General features: G+C 41.6%; 1 protein-coding gene across 8 annotated transcripts in view; it reads left to right on the forward strand.

Moving 5' to 3' along the window:
* CDKL3 (cyclin dependent kinase like 3) overlaps positions 1-26120 on the forward strand; it is a 98654-nt gene that overhangs the window by 60928 nt on the left and 11606 nt on the right. Inside the window, exon 12 of one of the 8 annotated variants that reach the window (XM_037509318.1) lies at positions 21095-21554. The exons of 6 other annotated variants lie outside the window; for them this stretch is intronic. In XM_037509318.1, coding sequence (XP_037365215.1) covers positions 21095-21156 — 62 coding nt within the window. In that variant the 3' untranslated portion in view covers positions 21157-21554. Of the gene's footprint in view, positions 1-21094; positions 21555-26120 lie in introns of those variants that run through there. One more of the 8 variants, XM_054694393.1, reaches the window with a different exon arrangement.

Raw genomic sequence — 26120 nt, forward strand, 5'->3', positions numbered from 1 at the left:
AAAACAACTTGCAAAATTGTATAGAGAGATGATCAAGAATTTTTAGGTGATGTAGTAGTTCTAAGATGATAAAGACAAAAAGGGTTCTTTCCATTTTAATAAAAGGCAAAAGGGTAGAAACAAATAAAATATCCTGCTATCCTACTACCACCTAACTATGCCTAACTTTTCCTCCTGCAGAGGAAGAGAAAACTGATGACTCTATAAAGGCAGAGAATTATAATGATTTTCCTCTTTTTCCAAAAAAGTATTTCTGAGGTCTGATAATCAGAAATGTGTGCTTATAATGACAGGGATAGAAGTCAAAGTAACACAGAGAGGACAAAACCAGAGCTCCTACTAATTGGAGCACCCACTCCAGCTGAATTTCTTTAAGTTGTTATCAAACTTGTCTGATATGTTGTCATAGTATTGCTAAGAAATGTTATTGATTAGATGAGTTGTTTGAGAAACCTCTCAAGGGCAGTCAAGTAAAGCACTCTTCTTTAAAATGTCATGGCCAAAAATGGAACAAATATGATTGCCTGAATTTTGAAACCTGAAGGCCTATAAGGAATCATTTATTTAGTTGACTTATTGTCACCTATAAGAACAATAGATAACAATCACTATGAATTTGTTGTTTTATCTTGTTAGTTTCTCTTAGTAATAACTCTTAATGAGCTCTGTAAAGAAAGGGAAAGCAAGAGATATACTAATTTGTTGCCCAAGTAATCAATCAGCCAGCATCTGGGCTCAGTTCTTAGATATCTCTATTTTGTCTATACTCCCTTGATCTTGGGTTTGAATCATAATGCCGAAACACAATCCCAAAAGTCAAATTTTTGAAAGTGAAACATCCCAAGATAACAATTTCAAAAGATCAAAATCCTGAATGCTGGAATCCTGAAGGCTGAAATCTCAAAAACCTGCTGTCCCCCTGCATCCAAAAAGGGATAGAGAGCTGAATCAGCCATTGGTGGGTTCTCTGGTTGTCCCAAGACTTCATTCTTGTTCTGTCACTTTTTTTTTTTTTAAGATTTATTTATTTATCCATATAAGAACTGGGGTACAGTCCAGATGTGTGGGGGATGAGAGGATTCATCAGAGTCAGAGTGGAGGACAGACAGGCAGATGTACTGAAATACACTGCTGAGTGGAGCAGGGGGTGAGACAGGAAGGTCTGCTGCGCCATGTGGGTTGCTCCCTGGCCAGGGGTCAGGGGTGGGGGTGGATCGAACTTGTGCTGCAGTGGCTGCGGGTAGGTTGCTTCTTAATCCCTTGTGCCACCAGGGAGGCCTCTTGTTCTGTCACTGTTTTGAAGGGTTTTCTCTCTTTCCCTCACAACACAGTGGAAGAGATCTGTGAAACTGTCCCCTCACAGAGACTGTGAGCAGTGCTAGGTGACCTCACAGCAAGATAGGCGACTGGACAGGTTCGTGATCCTTGGTATTCTGTTGAAAACTGAATATTATTTCATCACCTGGCTGAGTGATCACGAAACTTTCTAAGACTTGGTGCTTACATATTTATGAGACCTGTATATCACTGGTTGTCTTCGAATGCTGGTGCAATGAGTGTTCATGTTCTTAGATGTCAGAGCACATCCCCTTCTCAAAAGGTCAGTATTTTTGGGTCTTCTTCAGCATTCCATTTTTGGAATTTTAGTCTTTGTTATATAATCTTTGGGATTTGGGATTTTCAGATTCCTGACTTCAGGATTCTGGTGTTCAGAGTTGTGTCTTTTATGATTATGATCAGCACCGGGTGAGCTCATCTAGACTCATGGCCTTAAATACCATTTATATTCTTATAACTCTCAGATCTCTCTCTCCAACCTCACTTGACCCCTAAACTCCAGATTTCTAATTATCTATTCAGTAGCTCCACTTACACATGTAACAGGTATCTAAAACTTACCATGTCCAAAATTAAGGTCTTGATCTCTTCCCCACTCTCTCCTGTTCCTTGTGTTTTCTCCTTTAAAAAAATAAAAAAAAAGTTTTATTTATTTATGCATACAAGAACTGGGGTACAGGCCAGAGGTGTGGGGGGTGAGAGGATTCACCAGACACAGAGTGGGGAATAGAACAGGCAGATGGGCTGAAATACACTGCTGAGGGATGCAACGGGTGAGTCAGGGGAGGTCTGCTGCGCCATGTGGGTAGCTCCCTGGCCAGGCTTCGAACTCGTGCTGCAGAGGCTGCAGACAGCTTCATAGGTTGCATCTTGACCCCGTGAGCCACCAGGGAGGCCCTGTTTTCTCCTTTTTAGTTAAGAGCAACTCCCTTCAAGTTGTTCAGGAGAAAAAGCTTCAACTAATCCTTAACTTTTCTCTTTCTCTCATATCTATACATTTTCAACTTAACCTTAGCATATTTCCCAGATATGGCCACTCTTTACCCCTCTACAGCTGTTCACGTTTCTTTATTGGGTTTTGTAGTAATCTCTGAACTGAGCTCTCTACTGGCACTGTTGTTCAAGCTTCAGTCTCTTACCACCTTGTGGACTGAATGTCCTTAATAAAACTTAAGTCAGATGATGTTATTGCTCTGCTCAAAACCTCCACTTCGCACTTCACTCATAGTAAAAGCCACAGATACAGAGTAACTTGTACAGTCCTAGTCAGTATGCCTCTGCCCCTCTTGAACACTACTAGTAACTTCTCTTCCTACTACTCATTCTGTACCAGGCCCATTGGCCTCCTTCCTGTTTTTAGCTGTGCTCCTACCCCAGAACCTTTGCTTTTGTGTTTCTTCTGCTTAAACATAGCTTTTCCCAGGTAACTACATCATTCCCTTCTTCATCTCCTTTACTTTATTAATGATAAATGCTGATATTTACTCATATGCAAATACTTCTCTGTCACTTTAGTTAAAATGACAACTTTCCTCATCCTTGTTTTATTTTTTTTCATATAGCATGTCCTCATCTGACAAGCTGTATACTTATTTATTGTGCTATTTATTATCTCCCTCCACTAAAACTATATGAGGACAGGGATTTAGTGTTTTGTTTATTGCTATGTTCACCATGCCTAAAACAGTACCTAACATATATTGGTACACATTAACATTTGCTTTGAGAATGAATGGATGAATTTATTAAACACCCTGCATATTAAGTTACTTGGGAGAAAAACAAAGGAAAATAAAATATGGGCTAATTTTATTAGTGGAATAGAATTGCTCTCTATATCATGCAGAAATTACTTGCTCAGGTAGCTGAACAAGGAATGAGCAGCATGGAGTTTAAAGGTGAAGGAGATCAGGTGAATTTACAGTTTACAGTATTTAATGAAGGAATTACATTTAGAGATAACATAGAAGGATGCATGTTAGGTATTAAATCCTGAGGAATCTCAGAGAAGTTTAAAAATTTTCAATAGGGCCTCCCTGGTGGTGCAAGGGGTTAAGACGCAACCTATGATGCTGTCCGCAGCCTCTGCAGCACAAGTTCGATCCCCCAGCCAGCCAGGGAGCAACCCACATCGTGCAGCAGACCTCTCCTGACTCACCCGCTGCTCCCCTCAGCCATGTACTTTGGTCCTTCTGCCTGTTCTGTTACCCACTTTGTCTCTGGTGAATCCGCTCACCACCCTACACACACACACCTCTGGCCTGTACCCCAGCTCTTATATGCACAAATAAATAAATCTTTAAAGAATATAAATAAATAAATAAAAATTCTCCATAATTCGAAAGTAGGAGGGCCTCTCTGGTGGTGCAAGGGGTTAAAACACAACCTATGAAGCTATCCGCAGCCACTGCAGCACGAGTTCAATCCCTGGCCAGGGAGTTATCCACATGGCTCAGCAGACCTCTCCTGACTCACCCACTGCATCCCTCAGCAGTGTATTTCAGTTAGTCTGCCTGTTCTGTTTCCCACTCTGTCTCTGGTGAATCCTCTCACCCCCCCCCCACCACCTCTGGCCTGTACCCCAGTTCTTGTATGCATAAATAAATAAATCTTTAAAAAATAATAATTTGAAAGTAGGAAATTCAGATAAGACAAGTGAAAGGGTGAAAAGAAAGAAATGCTCACTGAAAATGAGTTCTTGTATGTGGGTCAGATTTTTTGATTCTCCTAATTACCATATTTCTATTTTTTTAGCCACTGTGTGTCAGGAGACCAGAGCCATCTTAAATTAGTATGACTAGTAATTACTGTAGAATGAGAAATTTGTAATACTGTCTTAGTATTATGCAAGTTTCTCAAGGAGCTCTCTTGGTTTAGAATAACTGAGATGATTTCTTTGCTTAATTGGATGGATATATGCGATATTGAAAGAATAAATGATCCTGTGAAATATATATCTCAAAAAGATAAAGGAAGCTTGTCTTGGATTGACTTTCAGACGGACTTTAGGTTAGGATACTTGCTCTTCACATTTAGTTTTCATTTTCTGGGTAGCTGAATATAGGTTGCAGAAATCTACTAGCTATTATGTAGCCTATATGCCTCTCTTGCCCAAGAGTAAAGTTTTCTTTGAAGTCAAATAGACCTAACCTCCTCCAGAGGGAGCTCAGGGTCCAGCATACTCAGGAGCTGGAGCCAATTTCTGCCCTAACAAGAGGATAAGCCATTTGGTCCCCTTTTGGGCTGACTCATTTGTGAAGATGGGATTCTAATAGGGCAGTACTTTTTGCTCTAGGTAAGAGATGTAATAAATAGGCATGCTAGGAATTGGATGTCCTTAGATGAATAATTCCAACGTCTTAGGACATTTAAAACTAAGCCCTACATTACTTATACACATTTCAGGCAGCAGTTCTTAGACATCACTGTGTCATTTCTTTATGGTTAGTAATTATTACATTGAACAGTATTATTACAATGTTAAAAGCATCTTATGCCTCATGAAAAGCTTTAAAAGCAATGTATATTATGGAATAATTCTGCCATCAGTAGTCTTTCTTGGGTTGTTGTTTGATAGAATTGAATTTGGAAATTTGGTTCCTTCAATTTCTCTTTATGCTCCAAACAGAGTATCTGCTGGTGTCAGAATATTTATGAAACCATAGCTGCACACACTCGTGGGGCTTCTTTCTTTTTGAAAACATCTATTGAATGAATATTTGATTTTGTATGCAAAGCCATATGATGTAATAGAATCCAGATTAGTTTTTTATCAGATTCCTCAAGTTGCGTCATGATCTTTAGTACTTCTTTACTGGGAATATGTGGTGCTTTGTTGCTTCAGTTTTCTTAGCTGGAAAATGAGGACAAAAATAGCTTATCTCTTTAAGATACTATGAGAACTTACCGAGGTAAGGTTTAACATACACTGGGCATAGTGGATTTGTATTGATGAAATTTAGTTGGTCACAGTGTCTTTGGGATCTCCCTCATAGATGCAGAATTTTGGTCTTTAATTTTTGTACTGTAGCCCAAGATATCTGAGTTTTTCCTGATGTAATTCCCTTAGGTAAGAAATTAGGTCTAGGGCCTCCCCGGTGGCGCAGCGGTAGAGCGCTGGGTTGCGAAGCTGCCCGCAGCCTCTGCGGCGCTGGTTCGATTCCCGGCTGCTCCCCGGCCACCGGAGGAGGGTCCCACATGGTGCGCAGACCTCTCCTGCCACCCGCTGCTCCCCTCAGCAGTGTACTTCGGTCCTTCTGCCTGTTCTGCTCCCCGCTCTGGCTCTGGTGAATTCTCTCACCCTCCCGCGCTTCTGACTGTACCCAGTGCATGTATAAACAAAACAAATGAACAAACAAATAAATAAATAAATAAAACATGCCTCTATAAAAAAAAAACAAACAACAAAAAAAAAAAACTTAAAACTCTTAAAATAAAAAAAAAAAAAGAAATTAGGTCTATAGGTTTCTTCTATTTTTGTTATATGCTATCTGTGAAATATTGAGTTTATCTGTGTGTTGGTCTTTATTTGTTTAAATATGAAGTTGGTATGAGTGAAAAACACATCAGTTATCTTTTCTGCAGGTATAAAATGTTCCATTAAGTATAAGAATAAACACAGAGTTAAGAGAATTTTGAGAAACTCAGTAGCACATTATAGAGTTTTGCCTTGACAAAGGGGAGATAAATAGTATTCTAGTTCTAATCCACCTTGAAAACCAAATCTAGACATCTTTTGAGGCCTCAATGAATTTTCTCAGTCTTTGTGCATTAGTAGGACAAGTAAGGTGATGTTACAAACATGGCTGTTAGGGTGTTGAGAGGATGAGTTATATAGGGAAATTCGGGTTTAAAAGACTCAGGACCCTGAAAGTTTTAAATCTAAGGGAACTTTTTTGAGAAAAACGATAAAAAATTACAAATAGGGCCTCCCTGGTGCTGCGGCAGTTTGAGCACAGCGCTGTGAAGCTGTCCGCAGCCTCTGCAGCATGGGTTCGATTCCCGGCTGGCCAGAGAGATCCCATATGGTGAGGCAGACCTCTCCTGTCTCGCCTGCTACTCCCCTCAGCAGTGCTTTCCGTCCATCTGCCTATTCTGCTCCCCGCTCTGCCTCTGCTGAATCCTCTCACCCTCCTGCACCTCTGGCCTGTACCCCAGTGTAATGGCAGAAGGATACAGAGCAGGACCTCTGTGACCCAAGCAGACAGGTGAAGGAGGAGTCCTGGAGCCCTCGGTGGCTTTTGCAGGATTTTGTTGTGATTTACCAGGTACACGGCAGGCAGGAGTGCTGGGGGGCCGGGAGGCTGGCAGGCCTCCCAGCCACCAGCAAATCTTCACTCTATCTGGGCTCTCTGGCGTTCTCTGATGGCCTTGTTCTCTTCTCCTCTTGTGGTTCTCTCTCTGCTCTCCCGTTTATTCTTCTGGTGTCTCCGTGACGCCACCCTTATAAGCCCAGTCGCTCAGCACAGGTGTACCCACTTACGCATGCCCCCACCCCACTCCAGGTGCCCGCCATCAGACATGCATTCAGGACCTCAAGCATCCATCATCAATCCTAATGGCAGGAGGGCAGAAAATCCTAATACTTTTTATTTACCCTACACCCAGCTATTGTACGGATAAAAATTAAATCTTTTTAAAAAATACAAATAGAAAATTTCTAGACTTTGGAAAGAGCCTATACAAGAGAGAGGCCTACATTGGCTTATTAAATATACCCCAGCTGGTAGGATTGCCATTACTTTGGTCTCTTGTAGCCACCAAAATTCATGCAGAGAAGTGGATTAGGCAAAGGCAGTGGCAGTTAAATTGACAAGTAACCAGGTCAAGTCTGTCTGTTGGGTAAACTTCTACGTGATCATTGGGAGTCCTGGCTCCAGTTTTTGACAAGTGGAATTATCCTTTGTGGAAGGACTTGCATCTGGTAGCTTAATAGGTTGCCACTGTGTGGCACTTATTTTCTTTCATTTGGAAGAATGGGTACTGAAATTAGTCAACAGTGATCGAAGCACCAGGATGCATTTAAGATCTTGAAGAATAAGGCCTTCCTGGTGGCACAGGGGTTAAGCACTGCACTATGAAGCAATTTGCAGCCTCTGTAGCACGAGTTTGATCCCCCGCCGGCCAGGGAGCAACCCACATGGCACAGCACACCTCTCCTGTCTTGCCCGCTGCTCCCCTCAGCAGTGTATTTCAGTCAGTCTGCCTGTTCTGTTCCCCACTCTGCCTCTGGTGAATCCTCTCACCCCCCTGTATCTCTGGCCTGTACCCCGGCTCTTGTATGCATAAATAAATAAATCTTTAAAAAAAAATCTTGAAGAATAAAAACTTGATCCATTAAAAATTGAGTCTGGCTTGTTTTACCACAGTAATCAAGCCTTGCTTTTAATGGGCACCATTTACCTACAATTGTCAAATTCACTGACTTTAGGTCCTTATTTTCCCTAATTTTGGGCTCACATTTGATACTGCAAATCATCTTTTTCTTCTTGATACACTCTTGTCTTTTTTGTCCTATCATTTTCTTCTCACCTCAAAAAACTCTTGCTCTCCTGATAATTTATCTTCTCATCTGTTTCTCTGTCTGCATTTTCTAAAGTTCATTCTTAAGTCCGTCACTCTTCCTGTTTTCCTTGAGAGAAGTGTGCTGCTCTTAACAGCATGACCACCACCTCTAAGGGTATCATTCCTAAATTTGTTGTTCTGACCCTGAGATTTATCTGACACGCCATGCTCTATATTTGCTAATATTTCTACTTTATCATTTTTCTTTTTCTTCACTTTCCATACCTAAACTGGATTAATTTCACCCAAACCATCTTTCTCTTCCCACCTAGATTTTATTTCTAAAAGCGGTACTATGGTTTTTCCTGGCTTGAAATTTGGCATGAATTTGACTCTTTTTCAGTTTCCATATATCTGATAGCCATCCAGGAAATCAGGTCTACTTGATTCATTCTAACATATTTCCATCTTCTAAAATTGTATTTTTCATGGTAAGGCTGATGGAGCCTTTAGTATGATTGGAACTCTTCCCTTGTCTCCTTTTCCTCCACATTCCCTTTATCTCTCTCTCTCTCTCTCTCTCTCTCACACACACACACACACACACACACAAATGATAAGATATATAATATATATAAAACACATAAACAAGTACTATATGTTTTACATCCTGCTTTGTGATGCTAGTTACCTTGTAATTTATATCTTTGTTGCCTTTACCATCCTAGGGCCTTTATATAATTATCTACCTTAATATTTATGGAACAAGTCATTTATTTATTTTTTTTTTTTTTATGTTGGCTTTATGTTTTGTTTTTTTTTTTTTAATAAATTTTATTGTTATATTCCCCATACAATTGCAGCCCCCCCATTCTGACCCCAATCCCTCCCCTCCCACCCCCGCCCCCCTAAAAGTGTCTCTGGTTCATAGTTTTTTGTTGATTTTGATTTTCACTTTCTTATAGTTAGTCATTTTCCTGGTCCCTTATTTAAGTTTTCTAGATTCCTGCTATGAGTGAGACCATCCGGTATTTTTCTTTTTCTTTTTGGCTTATTTCGCTGAGCATGATCCCTTCCAGCGCCATCCATGTTGCTGCAAATTGCATGTGTTTATCTTTTTTGAATGCTGAGTAATATTCCATGGTATATATGTACCACATCTTCTTGATCCAGTCATCTATTTTTGGGCATTTGGGTTGTTTCCAAAGCTTAGCTATTGTAAACAGTGCTGCTATAAACATAGGGGTGCAGGTGTTCTTTGGAATTGATGTTTCTGTGTCCTTTGGGTAAATACCTAGGAGTGGAATTGCTGGATCATATGGAAGCTCTATGTTTAGTAGGTCCAGAAATCTCCATACAGCTTTCCACAGTGGTTGGACCAGTTTGCACTCCCACCAACAGTGCAGAAGAGTTCCTTTTTCTCCACACCCTCGCCAACATTTGTTGTTGCTAGTTTTTTTAATATGTGCCATTCTCACTGGTGTAAGATGGTATCTCATGGTAGTTTTGATTTGCATTTCCCTGATGACAAGTGATGTTGAACATTTTTTCATATGCCTGTTGGCCATTTGCATTTCCTCTTCAGAGAAGTTTCTTTTAAGCTCTTCTGCCCATTTTTTGACTGGATTATTTTCTTTGTTGTTGTTGAGTCTCATCAGCTCTTTGCAGATTTTTGTGATGGAACAAGTCATTTAAATCAGAATTACTTTAGTAGTTTGGGGGCTTACTACCAATGAATGATGTTAACAATTGGCAAAAGAAATTTGAGGCATGGCTGTCAATGAGCAAGCTTGTCATAAGAAATTTTGGGTTGGCAGTTTGTAGTGTCATGCTGCAGTTCCTCTTTGAAACTTTAAGACACTCAAAACACAATTCTATATGCCTTACAAAGGTATAGTTGAAGCTCTTCTGGAGTTCCAGCCTTCTAAGATTAAAAGTAAATTTCCTTTTTCATTTCTGGCAGTATGTGTACTAGCTATCTGACAATATATATGCTGTATATCCTGAAAAAATTCAAATGCAAAACCTCTCATCAAAGGTTAAAATTGGGTCTCCCTGGTGGCACAAGGGGTTAAGCACCGCACTATGAAGCAGTCCGCAGCCTCTGCAGCACGAGTTCAATCCCCGGCCGGCAGGAGAGCAGCCCACATGGCGAAGCAGACCTCTCCTGTCTCTCCCACTGCTCCCCTCAGCAGTGTATTTCAGTCAGTCTGCCTGTTCTATTCCCCACTCTGTCTCTGGTGAATCCTCTCACCCCCCGCATCTCTGGCCTGTACCCCAGTTCTTGTATGCATAAATAAATAAATCTTTAAAAAAAAAAAAGGCCAAAATTACTGGTGATGTAGAAAATTGGTTTTAAATAGGTCACTCAGTTACAGGGAGGTAAAGTCTAGGACCATAAATAAATAAATCTTTAAAAAAAAAAGGCCAAAATTACTGGTGATGTAGAAAATTGGTTTTAAATAGGTCACTCAGTTACAGGGAGGTAAAGTCTAGGACCTAAGCAAGGTGGAAAGTTGCTTTTGGAAACTGCACATAAGACTGAGTCCTTAAAAAGCAGTACTCTTTTTTTTTTTTTTTTTTTTTGATTTAAAGAGCTGGGGTGTAGGTCAGAGGTGCGGGGACTGGTGGTGGTGGGAGGATTCACCAGAGAGAGTGGGGAGCAGAACAGGCAGATTGAAATACACTGAAATACACTGCTGAGGGGAGCAGCAGAGGAGATAAGAGAGGTCTGCTGCACCATGTGGGTCAGCTCCCTGGCTGGGGATTGATCTCATGCCACAGTGGCTGCAAATAGCTTCATAGTGCTAAACTTCAACCCAGTAGTACTCTTTTTTTTTTTAAAAGATTTTATTTATTTATTTATTTATACAAACGCTGGGTACAGTCAGAAGTGCGGGAGGGTGAGAGAATTCACCAGAGTCAGAGGGGAGAGCAGAGCAGGCAGAATGACGAACTACACTGATGAGGGGAGCAGCGGGCGGCAGGAGAGGTCTGTCGCGCGCCATGTGGGACCCTCGCCTGGCGGGGATCTAACCCATGCTGCAGAGGCTGCAGGCAGCTTCGCAACTCAGCGTTCAACAGCTGCACCATCAGGGAGGCCCAGTACTCTTTTTAAAGAGTGAATTTGGAGGGAAAAAAAATCTACCCCTCAAAGAGAGATTGTAGGGAAATTTATATGTCTTGTCATTGGCTCTAGATTGGGAGAAAAAACCCAGCAACCTTTCCACTGAGAATTTATAACCTTCCTTCATATAGGCTTGGTGTCAGAATTCACAGTACATGTGTGATATGAAAACCCCAAGTTTCTAATATTTATTAAATATATATTTGATATATTGCTACTGGATAAGTAGTGAAACCAGCTGTCTGGCAAAAACACATCCACAGCCTTTCTGGAGGAATGTACTTTTTTTTTTTAAGATTTATTTATTATTTTTATACAAGAGCTTGGGTACAAGCCAGGAGCGCGGGAGGGTGAGAGGATTCACCAGAGACAGAGCAGGGAGCAGAACAGGCAGATCTTCTGAAATACACTGCTGAGGGGAGCAGCGGGCTCGACAGGATAAGTCTGCTGTGCCATGTGGGATTCTCCCTGGCCGAACCCTCATTGCAGAGGCTACGGACAGCTCCACAGCACTGTGCTCAACGCACTGCACCACCGGGGAAGCCCTGGAGGAATGTATTTTTAACCAGGGTCTTGAAGAATTTCCCCAGAGGAATTCCCTGTGAACATGACCTCAGTATTAAAAAATCACAAACAGGATGACTTCCTGGTGACGCAAGGGATTAAGTTTTAGCACTATGAAGCAATCCATAGCCACTGCAGCACAAGTTCGATCCCCAGCCAGGGAGCTAACCCATATGGCGCAGCAGACCTCTCCTGTCTCACCCACTGCTCCCTTTAGCAGTGTATTTCAGTCAATCCACCTGTTTTGCTCTCCACTCTATACCTGGTGAGTCCTCTCACCACCACCCCTGAAACTCTGGCCTACACCCCAGCTCTTGTATGCATAAATAAATACATCTTTAAAAAAAAATCACAAACACAAAAGAATAAGCTACCAGAGTGAAAATTTGCAGAAAGCCAACAATCAACCTGCAAAGACTTTATAAATGAAACTTGTCAAATACTTAATATAAAGGATTATTTGCTACCTGCAAAGAGACTATTGATTATATTATTAAAAAACAAGAGACTATCAAAAATTACCAGGCTGGTGTGGAAAAAGAACAAAATAGAAAAATCTAGAAATAAAAATGTAATGATTGAAATTGGAATCCTAGTGGACTGGCCAAATTGTGAATTAGACAGAACTGAAGAAAGGATTAGTAAAGTGAAAAATCAGATCTAAAAATTTGCCACATTACAGCCCAGGAAGATGGAAATGATAAAATAGGAATTAAAAGACATGAGTGAAGTGTAAGAAATTCTAACATATAACTAATCATAATTCCAAAAGAAGGAAATAGAAAAAAATGAAAGAGGGCACTATTCAAGAAATAATAGCTGATAATTTTCCAGAATTGATAAAAGCAGGCATCCTCAGATTCAGGAATCCCAGCGAACTCAGAAGAGCTAAAATGAAACCTTTTCTCAGACACCTCATCATGAAAGTACAGAATTCTAGGAAAGTTAAAAATGAAAGCTGTTAAAGAAAAAGACTGATCATTCTAGTGAATAGTGGAATAACAGCTGACTTGTCAATAGCACAATGATAGTTCAATATGGTTCGAACAATATCTCCCAAAGACAAAGAGAAAATTGCTGTAAACCTGTAATACTGAGGCAGATCAATAATTATCTCTCGGGCCTCCCTGGTGGTGCAGCGGTTGAGCGCTGGGTTGCGAGGCTGCCCGCAGCCTCTGCAGTGCTGGTTCGATTCCTGGCTGCTCCCCGGCCACCAGAGGAGGGTCCCACATGGCGCACAGACCTCTCCTTCTGCCTGCTGCTCCCCTCAGCAGTGTACTTCGGTCCTTCTGCCTGTTCTGCTCCCTGCTCTGGCTCTGGTGAATTCTCTCACCCTCCCGTGCTTCTGACTGTACCCAGTGCTTGTATAAATAAACAAACAAACAAACAAATAAATAAATAAGAACTACACCATCAGTTTAAAAATAAATAAATAAATAATTCTCTCTCAAAATCTATTCTCTGCTTCTTGTTTTATAATAAAATCCCTGATTTTTAACTGAGCACATGAATGCCTGGAATAAAAACTGTTTTCTTCCTTAGAGTTAGCATTATCAGAGAAGTAATGAAAGTAGTAATTTGTATTAAAATCTTAATAAATGAAAAGTTTTGTTCTATTGTAGTCACTTGCTAAGATAATGAAGAACAAATATCAAACAACTGTGTAGACAATGGGCAAAAAGGCAGCCCAGGACTGATACCTGAGAGAGGAAAAATGAATGAAGCAATCACTATGACGACAAAGGCTTTCTATTTAGGGCAATTTTTAGATCACAGCACAGGCTGAGAGTGATCCAAGGAAAACCTGGCAGTTTTACTGAGCTGATGAGGTAGGAATAGATGTTTAGGGACCAGGGTGGGTAGAATTTTCAAGGCAGACTACTGAGAAGAGAAATTTATATAGAGAAGGAACTTAGAAATCTGCATGGTTTCTTTCCAGCCTTTGAATACTAATTTGTGTATGTGGGCAGCCATGAAAATGCACCTCTAACAGCTCAAACTGCAGGGAGTGTAACTATCTTACACCAAAAGAATTGCAAGAATTATCTGGCTTACCAAAAGGAGCTAAAGAAATACCCACGGAATTAATTTTTTTGCTTGTTTGATCAAAGGGACTGGAATGTATGCCTCGATAAGCAAGAATTCATTGACTTTGGGTCACCTTCTCAGAACATGAGATTTAATACCCCAGCAAGGACCTTAGGGGATGTGGCAAATTAACTGCAGGGCTGGGAAAGTGGCTTTCAGAAGCCTCAAAATGGCTATGGCCAACTCTCAGGGAAACAGAAATTTCCAAGTTGCTCTTACAGGTGGCAGAGGGAGGAATTAAGAGACTGAGAAACGCAGGGGCCTCCCTGGTGGCGCAAGGGGTTAAGCACTGCACTATGAAGCAATCCGCAGCCTCTGCAGCACAAGTTCGATACCTGGCCAGCCAGGGAGCAACCCACATGGCGCAGGAGACCTCTCCTATGACGCTCGCTGCTCCCCTCAGCAGTGTACTTCAATCAGTCTGCCTGTTCTGTTCCTTACTCTGTCTCTGGTGAATCCTCTCACCCCCCGCATCTCTGGACTGTACCCCAGCTCTCATATATATAAATAAAATCTTAAAAAAAAAAAAGTAGGCATGCTAGAATAAATGTATTATATAAGTAAGAAGAGGAAACCAATCACACGATGAGGTTCCATAGGGGGACCCAGGAAATTCATCATTCATCAAAACCATTAAAAATACCCTGGTGAAAGGAGATGCAAAACTTGTACGCTGAAAACTACAGCAAGAGACAAATGCTGAGTCATTGACATGCACTTTTCACTGTGGAGACCATCTGGCTACTTAATGGCAGCTCTCGTATATCAGGTTTCTTCTATCCTTAAAGGGCTAAGGATTCCATCCTCATAGAGATATATACCTATCTGAATTATGACTGTGCTTTCCTGCCTGCAGATTCTCAGTAGCCTGGCCTTCCAGAAACCCTGATTCACACAGGAATTCAAGAGCACAGCATCCACCCACTTCAGACTGAAGGAGGTGTGGGAGTATCCCCTAGTCATGAGAGTCACTGGTAGTATCACATACATTGCCATCCTAAAGCAGCCAGCCTCATAGAATCCTGGACCAACTATTTTAAAATAGAGCTAAAGTGATAGCTCAGATGCAGTCTTATGGGAAGATGATGGGCCAATCTTCAGAATGCAGACTAGACATTAAATCAAAGGGCTCTATAGAATGCTCAGTTCCCAATAGGAATGAGAGGGTGACGTATTTCACCAAGACCAGGAACCAAGGCCTGAAGTAGGAATGGCTGCATTTATTATTACTCTCAATTACTTGCATTGGAATTTGTACTTCTAATTCTTTTTTTAAAAAATATTTATTTATTTATTTATTTATTTATTTATTTATTTATTTATTTATTTATACAAGCACTGGGTACAGTCAGAAGTACAGGAGGGTGAGAGAATTCACCAGAGCCAGAGCGGGGAACAGAACAGGCAGACTGACGAAATACATGGCTGAGGGGAGCAGCGGGCGCAGCAGGAGAGGTCTGCGTGCCATGTGGGACCCTCACATGCCGGCCCGGGATCAAACCGGTGCTGCAGAAGCTGCAGGCAGCTTCGCAGCCCAGTGCTCAACCGCTGTGCCACCAGGGGAGGCCCTGTACTTCTAATGCTTGTAACCATTTGGTAACCTGTGCAGGTACCACATAAACTCTGTCAGATAAAACTAGAAATTCAAATATAATGTATGATTCTTCAGTGGTGATAACACACATCACTGTTACAATGGCCCTACTTGTGCATGATGATGGGGGGTACCTGGGGGCCATTAATTTTATCAGGAAGAGAAATGAGGAAGAAATAAGTGGGAGAATAGCTGAAACTGCAGATCGCAAACCTGAATGCATGATTGTTGCAAATGTAAGCATCAGTAATATATTCTCAAAAAGATGGTTTACATTGGCCTTGAGCTGAGAATACAGCTATTTGATATGGACTAGGACCTGGTCTATGGTACCACCTGAGGTTTTGAAATGAATCTAGAAAACTTCTCCATAAGGCCAGTGTCCTCTGGAACTTCTGTCCTTCTTGCATTGGCAAAACACATCAAAATTTTTGTACCTGGATGAGTTTGTTGTTATCAGATATCTAGTGGTAATTCTAGATGATGGAATCCAAACTTCCCCTAAATTAATTTGGCTTGTCTTTCTTCATTAGAATCCAAGGTGCTGGTGTGATGTTGTTGGCAGCAACAGTATTGGGAAAAATATGATGATGGACTCACTTTATTTAAAATTAGAGCCCACTAAAATTTTTGTGCTGCTCCTTATATCAGCTTTTATAACCTTTATTTTCCTAGGAATTTGTCCATTTCACTTACATTTTCAAATTTATCAGCATAAAATTTTTCATAATATCCTCTTATTATCTTATAAATGTGGTTATAAAGCCTGTAGGATTTATAGTGATGTTCCCATTTTCATTATCAATACTAGCATTTGTGTTTTCTCATTTTTTCTTGATAAATTTTGCCAGCAATTTGTCTGTTTCATTTTTTTTTATTGAAATAGAAATATACAGAACATTATTTTAGTTTCAGGTATATAGCATAATGACTCAGTGTTTGTATACAGGAGAAGTCTGCTTCGCCATGTGGGTTGCTCCCTGGCCAGCGGGGGATTGAACTCCTGCTGCAGAGGCTGTGGATTGCTTAATAGTGCGGTGCTTAACCCCTTGCGCCACCAGGGAGGCCCCTGATGTAAGAAAATTTTAAAAATTAGGAATGGAAGGGAATTTCCTTAATGTGAAAAATGAATCTACAAAAATCCTACCACAAATATATTAGTGAATGTATTAAAAAATCAGTAAGAAGTTGGGCCTCACTGGTGGCACAGGCGGTTGAGCGCCGTGCTGTGAAGCTGTCCGAAGCCTCGGCAGTGTGGGTTCAATCCCAGCCGTGCGGGCGAGAATCCCACATGGTGTGCAGACCTTTTCTGTCGCGCCCGCTGCTCCCCTCAGCAGTGTACTTCAGTCAGCCTGCCTGTTCTGTTCCTTACTCTGTCTCTGGTGAATCCTCTCACCCTCCCGTGCCTGTGGCCTGTACCCCAGCTCTTGTATAAAAATAAATAAATCTTTAAAAAAAAATCAGTAAGAAGTTAAGGAGTCTTACAACTACCTCACCAATAGGCGTTAAATATTTAAATATGTTAGCTCTTCATAAATTTTAATAACATCCCAGCAGCATTTGCTTGTACCTTTTAAAAAAATGAACCTTAACAACTTCATTCTAAATTTCATATGGGCTAAGAATAGCCAAGACATTTGAAAAGGAGGACAAAGTATAAACTTTTACCTATTCAGTCAGCAAGACTCATTATAAATTTGTAATTTGAATCAAGTCTCTGTTATAATTTTTGTTTAATTTTAATCACCAATCGGGTTTGAGTGAAGATCTGCTGAACATGTGTGGGCCACAGAGCGAAAGGCTCACTCCCTGGATGCAGGTGGCTTAGAGAAACCAGCAGCCATTTCCACAGACACCTGCTGTGTACATCACTGATCAGCACTTAACTCTGTGATAATGCTGTTTTATGTCCTTTTAATAGACCTTGTGTAAAAAACTCCTATAACATACCTTTCCTCTTAACACCCCGTTAGATGACTATGCGGTTGACTGAGTATTTACCATATCAAGGAAGATAGAAATAATACTTCTTTGTTGGCTAATAATTCATGCTAAGCAAATACTGATTGTCATCATCTTACTATCCTTGTTCTTCCTTGAAACTGAGGACGAGTGTAGGATGAGACGAAAGAGTGAGGTGATGGCCAGATGAGATCATGTCCATGGAAGTAGAAGTGACCTGTAAGGCACTACACAAAGGTAGTTTTAACAGACCCACCGACCTTTTCCTCTCCCACAGCTGACTTACACTCACTGTACTTACAACAGGGCCTTTGTCCTCCTGTCTTATATTGAGGATCTCATCAAACATTTGGGCTGTTGCGGTCTGCTGTCCTCTGCCAGGCCCACCAGGCAGTACTCTTCAAAGTGTTGTTCTCATTGGCACAGTCCTGCTTGTGTGACCATTTAAATATTTGATTTGCTTTTTTATAAAAATAAGAATAAGTCGAAGTGGAAAACGAGGCTGCCAAGGCTAGTGGCTAGTATCACCACTCACGAATGTGGTACCATTGAGACAAAGACAAGTACTAGGGGCGCGAAGAGCAACGAATCCTTACTTTCATCTGGACTCTTCCTCTTGCCCCAGATGACATATTCAGTTGTGAAGAAAAGCAGGTGAGGATATCTGCAAATGCTGGAAATATATTGTTTGATAGTGTAACAAAATATGAAATGTGATGAGGAATTTTATAATATTTTTAGCTTTCTGAGAACTAACTGTCCTTAATACATTTAAGCACATTGTTTGATCATACATCTGACTTTTGAAAGTATTTGCAGAAACATGAAGCCGCCCATCGTTTGATTGAAAAAAAAACCTCCTCTCTCACAGTTCCCTGCAGAGCTAGTCCTGTGGAGACAGAGAGGAAACAGGCCTAGCCCTGCCACAGGTCACGGGGTCTAGCCAGCCTGGAGTGAAGGGTGACAGGAGAAAGGGAGTGGTCAGCTATGCTCAGAAGAACAAGCCACTCCTCTTTCTCTGCTACTCAAAGCAATTATTTCCTGAGGAGCCATCTTAATGGCATGTGCCCAGTTCACAAGGTCAAAATATGCCGCCCAGCTGCATTGTTTCCTGTTCTGGGAGGGGGTGTCCTGTCATCTTCTGGTATGTGGGTGAGGCAGCAGCCTGAGCAGTCTCACTTGAGGTTTTGTTGACACTGACGACCTGGCACTGGCCTAATGCATCATTTAGTAGGAGGACTCTTTTAGCAGTGAGGACGGCTGGCTCTCTGCAGCTGAAACCCAGTGGTAGTCACTGACCTCGTGGTCCTGACTACCAATAGGCAGGGCTAGAGGATGCAGCATGGACATGCAGCCTTCACCATCTGCTCAGCCCTTGAATTACAGATACACCAAGAATGCACATTACAACAGTACCATCAGGAAAAGTAGGCTAGAAGTTCTTTCTCACCCTGTAACATATTGTAGATCCAAAACTTAGTGTATATATTTTGGCAAAAGGTTTTGGGAGCAGAGGAGGTTGTAGTTTGATCATGAAGTTTGAATCTAACAGTGTACTGTTATTACTTTTTCCTTGATAGTCCCCTAAACTCAGCCGTGTTCAATGATATTTCACTATATTTCCTCTCAAGTTGTAAATTTTGTTTAGTAATAGGGAAAATGGTCCCTGGGTTAACTTGTAGCTTATACTTTGAGATTCTTCTATAAAAGAGAACCTCAGTGAAACAGGATATCATAATCGTCACAGCTTTATTCAACAAACATTGGTGAATTGTATGCATTGCCAGTGTCTGTTTGCTAATTAGATTGAATGGCAACTAACCAAATTTTTCCTGTCTTCTATTTTTCCTGTCTTCCTCAGAGCATCTAGTATGTGGCAGGGATTTGGCAGAACAGAGAAGATGTGTATCTAAATAATAGTATAAGACAGAAAGTAGTGTAGAGAGAGGTATGAATGCTCTGCCAGCTCCTAGAGGAAGGAGAGATGATTTTTTTAAAATTGTTTTAATTCATTTTATTTTATATATTTTTTACATCATTTTTCTTTTTTTTTTTTAAAGATTTATTTATTTATTTATACAAGCACTGGGTACAGTCAGAAGCGCGGGAGGGTGAGAGAATTCACCAGAGCCGGAGCAGGGAGCAGAGCAGGCAGAAGGACCAAAGTACACTGCTGAGAGGAGCAGCGGGCGGCAGGAGAGGTCTGCGCGCCATGTGGGACCCTCCTCCATGTGGACCCTCCTCCGGAGGCCGGGGAGCAGCCGGGGATCAGCCGGGGATCAAGCCGGCGCTGCAGAAGCTGCTGACAGCTTCGCAACCCAGCGCTCAACCGCTGCGCCACCGGGGAGGCCCTCATTTTTCATTTTTGCACGATGTATGCATTTTCATCTTGGTTATACTCCCCAAACAATTCCCACCCCCCCCCTTATTTTGACCCTAATCCCTCCTTTCCTCCCTGCACCCTGTAGTGTGTCTCTGGTTTGTAGTTGCTTGTTGATTTTGATCTTTACTTTATTACAATTAGTTTTTTTCCTGGTCCCTTATTTAGGTTTTCTAAATTCCTGCTATGAGTGAGACCATCTGATATTTTTCTTTTTCTTTCTGGCTTATTTTGCTGAGCATGATCCCTTCCAGCTACAAGAGATGGTGTCTCTTGACGAATAGATGGCCCTTAGACTGAAATTAGAGCTGTCATATGTTAGATGTTTATTATGTGCCAGGCAATGTGCTAAACCTTTTACATACTTAATTCAACCAAATCTTCTTGAAAACTCCATGGTTATTCCAATTTCAGGGCTGAAAAACTTGTGACTGAGCCAGAAAAATGATTTTATCAAAACCATATAGCAAAAAAAAAAAAAAAAAAAACCATATAGCTAGCAGGTAACAGAGACAGTATTCAATCCAGTCTGACATGCAGGGTATGCTTTTTTTTTTTTTTTAAGATTTATTTATTTATACATGAACTGGGGTATAGTCAGAGGTGTGGGAGGGTGAGAGAATTCACCAGACAGAGTGGGGAGCAGAACAGGCAGACAGACCAAAGACACTGCTGAGGGGAGCAGCGCGCAAGGCAGGAGAGGTCTCCTGCGCCATGTGGGAATCTCCCTGCCTGGCTGGGATTCGAACCGGCGCTGCAGAAGCTGCGGACAGCTTCAAGCACAGCACTCAACCCACTGCGCCACCGGGGAGGCCCTGAGGGTATGCTCTTAAACCCTGAACTAACTATGCTGTTGCTTATTCTAGGAAATGAAGTCAATGGTTCAATATTTGGAAAAACATGGACCATGTTCTAAAAACATTTAGTAGTTGATATGGCTGGAGAATAGAGAATATGGAGAGTGGAGAGAAGTGGGAGATGTGGTGGTTCCAGTAAGTCAGGGATAAATCTCAGAGAACTTGGACTATTATGCTAAGGAATTGGGGGTGCTGGGGGAGGTGCTAGAAGCATTAAATTAAGCATTAAGAAGCATTCGGGAAGTGGCAGGACTAGTACAGTTGCTTTAGGAAGACAACTCATTGTGAAGGGGTGGGATGAAAGGCATAAAAACCAGTTAGGTGGCTATTGCCATAGTAGTGCAGGAGTGAAAGGGCACGATAGCGCTCAGAATATGTGACTTCCTTCTGCAAGCCTATTCGGGATTGCTTCATTTAAGAAAAACAAAAACAAAACGTGTTTAAAAGTCGAGACTCACAAGGAATATAAATTAGAGCATAAAGGATTAGATTTACCAAATGTAATCTTTTTGAAAGCTTTTAAAATAGTACTTGGGAGGTTTTTGCTATACTGTCATGACAATGCTATGCTTGAACCCACCAAGTCGGCCATCACTGTGAAGAAGGGCTCCAGAAAGGGTCACTTGGGTGTGGAAGACAGACGCACAAACGCACCCACAGGAGAGCTTCTCCGTCCACAGGTACAAGGTGCAGAAGCAGGTCCAGCGACACCACGTCTCCTCTAAGGCCATGGGTGTCATGAACTCCTCGACAGTGCTCCACTTGGCACATTATAGGCACTAGACCATCACCTCCTGGGAGAGCCAGTCAGCAGTGTGCCTGCTGTGCCCGGGAACTGGCTAAGCACGTCATGTCTAAGGGCACCAAAGCCCTCACAAGATACAGCAGCTCCAAGTAAACTTGCCAATAGAGAAAGGTGAGTGCAGAGAAGAAATGAATGCAAACAGTAAGTGAAAATGTGAATCTGCCCACAGAAGCTATGAAGTCTGTGCAGAAATCTTTAATAAAAGGCAAAATTTATATGATGGAAGCTATGAAGTCTGAAATTTGAAGTAGGTAAAAGATTGGTGTGTATATTCACTCAAATCCAGCAATCCTGGTTTGTGGTACATTGATTCTTCACAAGGAAAACATTCTCTGACTGAAGAGCCTAAATAAGTTGTTTTAGCTTTTTCATTTTATTTTTTGTTTGAACTATAAACAGAATTTACTTGTTAGGCTCAGTTGCTAGAAATCTATTATTTACCTTAACTACCTTTGTTGGGAGAAGTCTGAATTAGATGATGGCAAAAATGTCTGTAAATGACTTATTACAATTAATAAAATCAGTAGAGAGTTGGAAAAAAATAGGAATTAGTTTTGAAATTTTTTGCATTAAATCCTTAGGAACTGCATCCAAACTATGCTTATATGTAATATATTTTTTAAAGATTTGTTTATGCATACAAAAGCTGGGGTACAGGCCAGAGATGTGGGGGGTAAGAGGATTCACCAGAGACAGAGTGAGGAACAGAACAGGCAGATTGACTGAAATACACTGCTGTGTGGAGCTGCGGGCAAGACAGGAGAGGTCTACTTTGCCATGTGGGTTGCTCCCTGGCTGGCCGGGGATCGAACTCGTGCTGCAAAGGCTGTGGATTGCTTCAGAGTGCTGTGCTTAACCCCTTTCGCCACCAGGGAGGCCCATATGTAAGATTCTTTTTTTTTTTTTAAGATTTATTTATTTATTTATTTATTTTTATTTATTTATTTATTTATTTATACAAGCACTGGGTATAGTCAGAAGTGCGGGAGGGAGGGAGGGTGAGAGAATTCACCAGAGCCAGAGCAGGGAGCAGAACAGGCAGAAGGACCAAAGTACACTGCTGAGGGGAGCAGCAGGCGGCAGGAGAGGTCTGCGCGCCATGTGGGACCCTCCTCTGGTGGCCGGGGAGCAGCCAGGGATCGAATTGGCGCTGCAGAGGCTGCAGGCAGCCTCGCAACCCAGCGCTCAACCGCTCGCCACCGGGGAGGCCCCATATGTAATATTCTTAAAGGAACACTTGCCAGTCAATCATTACTAAGACATATGGAGAATATGTATATATCCCTTGAAGTGAAAACTTTTTTTTTTTTTTTACATAATTCTATGTTCTCTTCTAACCCTATGAATGCCACTTAACAATATGCCCAACAAATTCCTAAAATATTTCCAAAGAAACAATATCCAATAGAATTCAGCTTTGGAAAACTCTCATAGGATGTTGCTTCTGTTGCAATCTACAAGTAGTTCCCTTGCCCATGGTGCTCACCACTCACATTCCTGAGCTGTGTGTATAGCTATGAGGAGACATGTGACACCATGACATTGTCTAATTACACAGAGCCTCCTCTGTCCAAAGGGAATCACTCATGAGGAAGCAGGCTCTCTAATTTTCCTTTCCTAGGGATTTCATCCCTGTGATTCCCCACCCTGAAATGCAGAAGAAACAAATAGTAAAAATCCAGTTGACCAGGAGATCTCATCCCGAAGTTTCTGAGCTCTCTTCAGGAAAGCTAGAAATACATCCAGACATGTGGGAATGGCAATAGTCCACCTCTCTTCATTGGTCAGTATTTCTCATTTGCTGCCTAAAACATGATCACCTGGATATTATGACAGTATTAATTTCAAGTGTGGGAATGATCATGTGAAAATGCATCTCCTAGATGCATCTCCTAGAGATGCATATTGAGTATTTATAGATGAAATTATATAATGCTTAGAATTTACTTCAAAACAGCACAGACTAGGAAAACTCTCATAGATTGTTGTTTCTGGAGTGTTGCTTCTGAGTTGGTGGACGTGCAGATAAACTAATGGCCATAAGTTGATAGCTTGTTGAAGCTGGATAATGAGCATGCATTATACTTTTTTGCTGTAGAAGTTAGTGATAATTGTTAGCTTTCCAAAAGGCCAACCTTGGTGTATCTTTGAAATTATACTTAATTCGTAAATGGTCACTTTTTATATAGAGGGTAAAATTAGCCATGTTTAGACTCTAAGTATTGCAGTGAAAAAAATACGATGAGCTATTTCTAGAAAAAATGTGCATGCTCAGTAATTTCTTAAGGCATAGTACACAGTTCAGTATGTCAGCTGTCTTCAAGCTTAGACTAACTTTATCATTAGTTTCTTTTTTTTAAAGATCTATTTATTTATACAAGAACTGGGGTTCTGTATTTATTTATTTATACAAGAACAGGCCAGATGCGCGGGAGGGTGAGAGGATTCACCAGAGACAGAGTGGGGAGCAGAACAGGCAGACGGACCAAAGACACTGCTGAGGGGAGCAGCAGGCGAGACAGGAGAGGTCTGCCCCACCATGTGGGAATCTCCCTGGCAGGCCGGGAATTGAACTGGCACTGCAGAGGCTGCGGACAGCCTCACAGCGCTGCGCTCAACCTGCTGCTCCACTGGAGAGGCCCTATCATTAGTTTCTTATGCATTTTCCTGTGCGCTTTATCAGAACTTTTTCTCCTCTGACTTGTCTCTGCCATTAGATTAGTAATCTCATCATGGCGGGACTGTCCATATTACCAGTCCCTCATCCATGGCCCTGAGTGCTATGATTTCTGGAGAATGATAAAATGTAAAAGATAAGTGATCAAACAGTGTAAGCCAGTATTTTTCAAAAGGCTTGAAAAGGGATGGTGATTATTATCTAAATGTTGGTTTATATGTGAGAACTCAGAAACACCTGCATTCAGTTCAGTCACTACCATTTTCTCTGATACTAGGGGGAAATGTTTTTTTCCAGTAAAACAGAAATAACCTCTGATCTCAGGATGGAGAAAGGAGAGGAGAAAAGGAGGGAAACAAACATGCTAATGAGAGCCATGGTTTTTTTTTTTTAATTATAAATTTTATTTTTATATTCCCCATACAATTGCAACCCCCTTATTTTGACCCCAATCCCTCCCCTCCCCACCCCCCGCTCCCTATAGAGTGTCTCTGGTTCATAATTGTTTGTTGATTTTGATTTTCACTTTCTTATAGTTATTCTTCTCCTGGTCCCTTATTTAAGTTTTCTATATTCCTGCTGTGAGTGAGACCATCCGGTATTTTTCTTTTTCTTTCTGGACAGCCATGTTTTTCAGTGACCCAGTGGTTGTTCAAGATGTATTCCGAAGCAGTGTGGGTTATGGACCTGTCTTCTGGTAGCTATTCCCACAAACCGGGGTCTGTGTCTTTTTGGTGTGACTCCAACGTAGTTCTATTTCTTCTGAGGAGTGAAATTGCTGTCAGAAATTTTCCACAGAATAATTACAGTCTCTTTTCCTTTTTCGACATAGAGTTCTAGAAAATGTGCGTTGTTGACAAAGGTCATAGTATCATTTTATGTTAAGATTTATTTATTTTTGCATACAAGAGCTGGGGTATAGGCCAGAGGTGCAGGGGGTGAGAGGATTTACCAGAGACAGAGTGGGGAACAGAATAGGCAGATCCACTGAAATACACTGCTGAGGGGAGCAGTGGGCGAGACAGGAGAGGTCTGCTGAGCCATGTGGGTTAGCTCCCTGGCTAGGGATTGAACTCGTGCTGCAGTGGCTGAAGATTGCTTCATAGTGCTGAGACTTAACCCCTTGTGTCATCAGGGAGGCCCTAGCATCATTTTAAAGGTTACCTAAAGGTCCTGGGTGCACAGGGACTTGCTCCAGGTTATATAATTAGGCAGTAGGGCCATTCTCAGTAGTACTGGCCAGGTTCCCACTCTCACTCAAGTCCTGGAGTTGTGCCTTAGAGGTTTGTTTTGAAAAACTTAGTCTGCTAGGAATCCAAGAATAGTTTGAGTGTCTAGTGAAAGAGCTATGCTTTCTAGTTTGGGTTTTCTAAAAGAAATTTAGGGAGATTGACTTACCTCTTAAGCAATCTACTAAGATTAACTGAGGTGAGAAGTGACATCATTTGCTCTCAGTGGCCTCCACACTGAAACTGGAACTATGCTCTTGATTAAGAAATAAAGGAGGAAGTAAAGTAGATTCACCGTGGCTTAAGAAGCCTGGTATGCAGAGCTAGGATCCCCTAGCTGTTCGTTGAGATGATAGAAGGAAACTTTCTCATGAGGGACCCCAGCTGAGAAGGGCTGGGGAGTTGCTGTTGTCAGCATGGACCTTTTCACACTTTACTGGTATAATCTAGTGTCTTCTTTGTCTGGCATTGTTCATACCTCCAGTTAGTTTCTTTTAGAAGAAACCTTTTGTGCTATCCTTTTGCATGGATGATTGGCAAAGGTGGCTTTGATACAACAGTAAGTCTGATTTGATTATTTGAAAATTTCTTCCACTTAATTGACATTAAGATTCCCCTTCCCTTGGCCTGCTAAAAATCACTTAAGAAAATGAATAGTGAATAGGCCCACCCTCCAGGGGTTCTGGAGGCCAGAAATAGCCAGTAATCTGGGTTTTAGGGATCTTTGACAGGCTCTTAGCCCTTCTTTTTCCTCTTGGGATAGGGTGTTTTGTTCCCCCCCCGCCCCCCCGCAATGTTAAGAATGAAATGTTCTGCTTGCAGGAGGAGCTCTAGCCACTCTTCTGAAGTGTTACCATATCTAAAAGGAGATTTGGCCTTTCCCTGCCTGTAAGCAGGCAAGCCTCAAGTCCAGACTATGCCTGCTCTCTGTTCCTTGAAGGGACCTGGAATGAGATGGAGTTCCTGTCCTCCTGCCTGTGACCCTGTCCAGCCTG

Source organism: Talpa occidentalis, unplaced genomic scaffold (genome assembly GCF_014898055.3).
Source record: "Talpa occidentalis isolate TD23 unplaced genomic scaffold, MPIMG_talOcc4v2.1 talOcc4.13, whole genome shotgun sequence".
In the NCBI taxonomy this organism is placed as follows: Eukaryota; Metazoa; Chordata; class Mammalia; order Eulipotyphla; family Talpidae; genus Talpa; species Talpa occidentalis.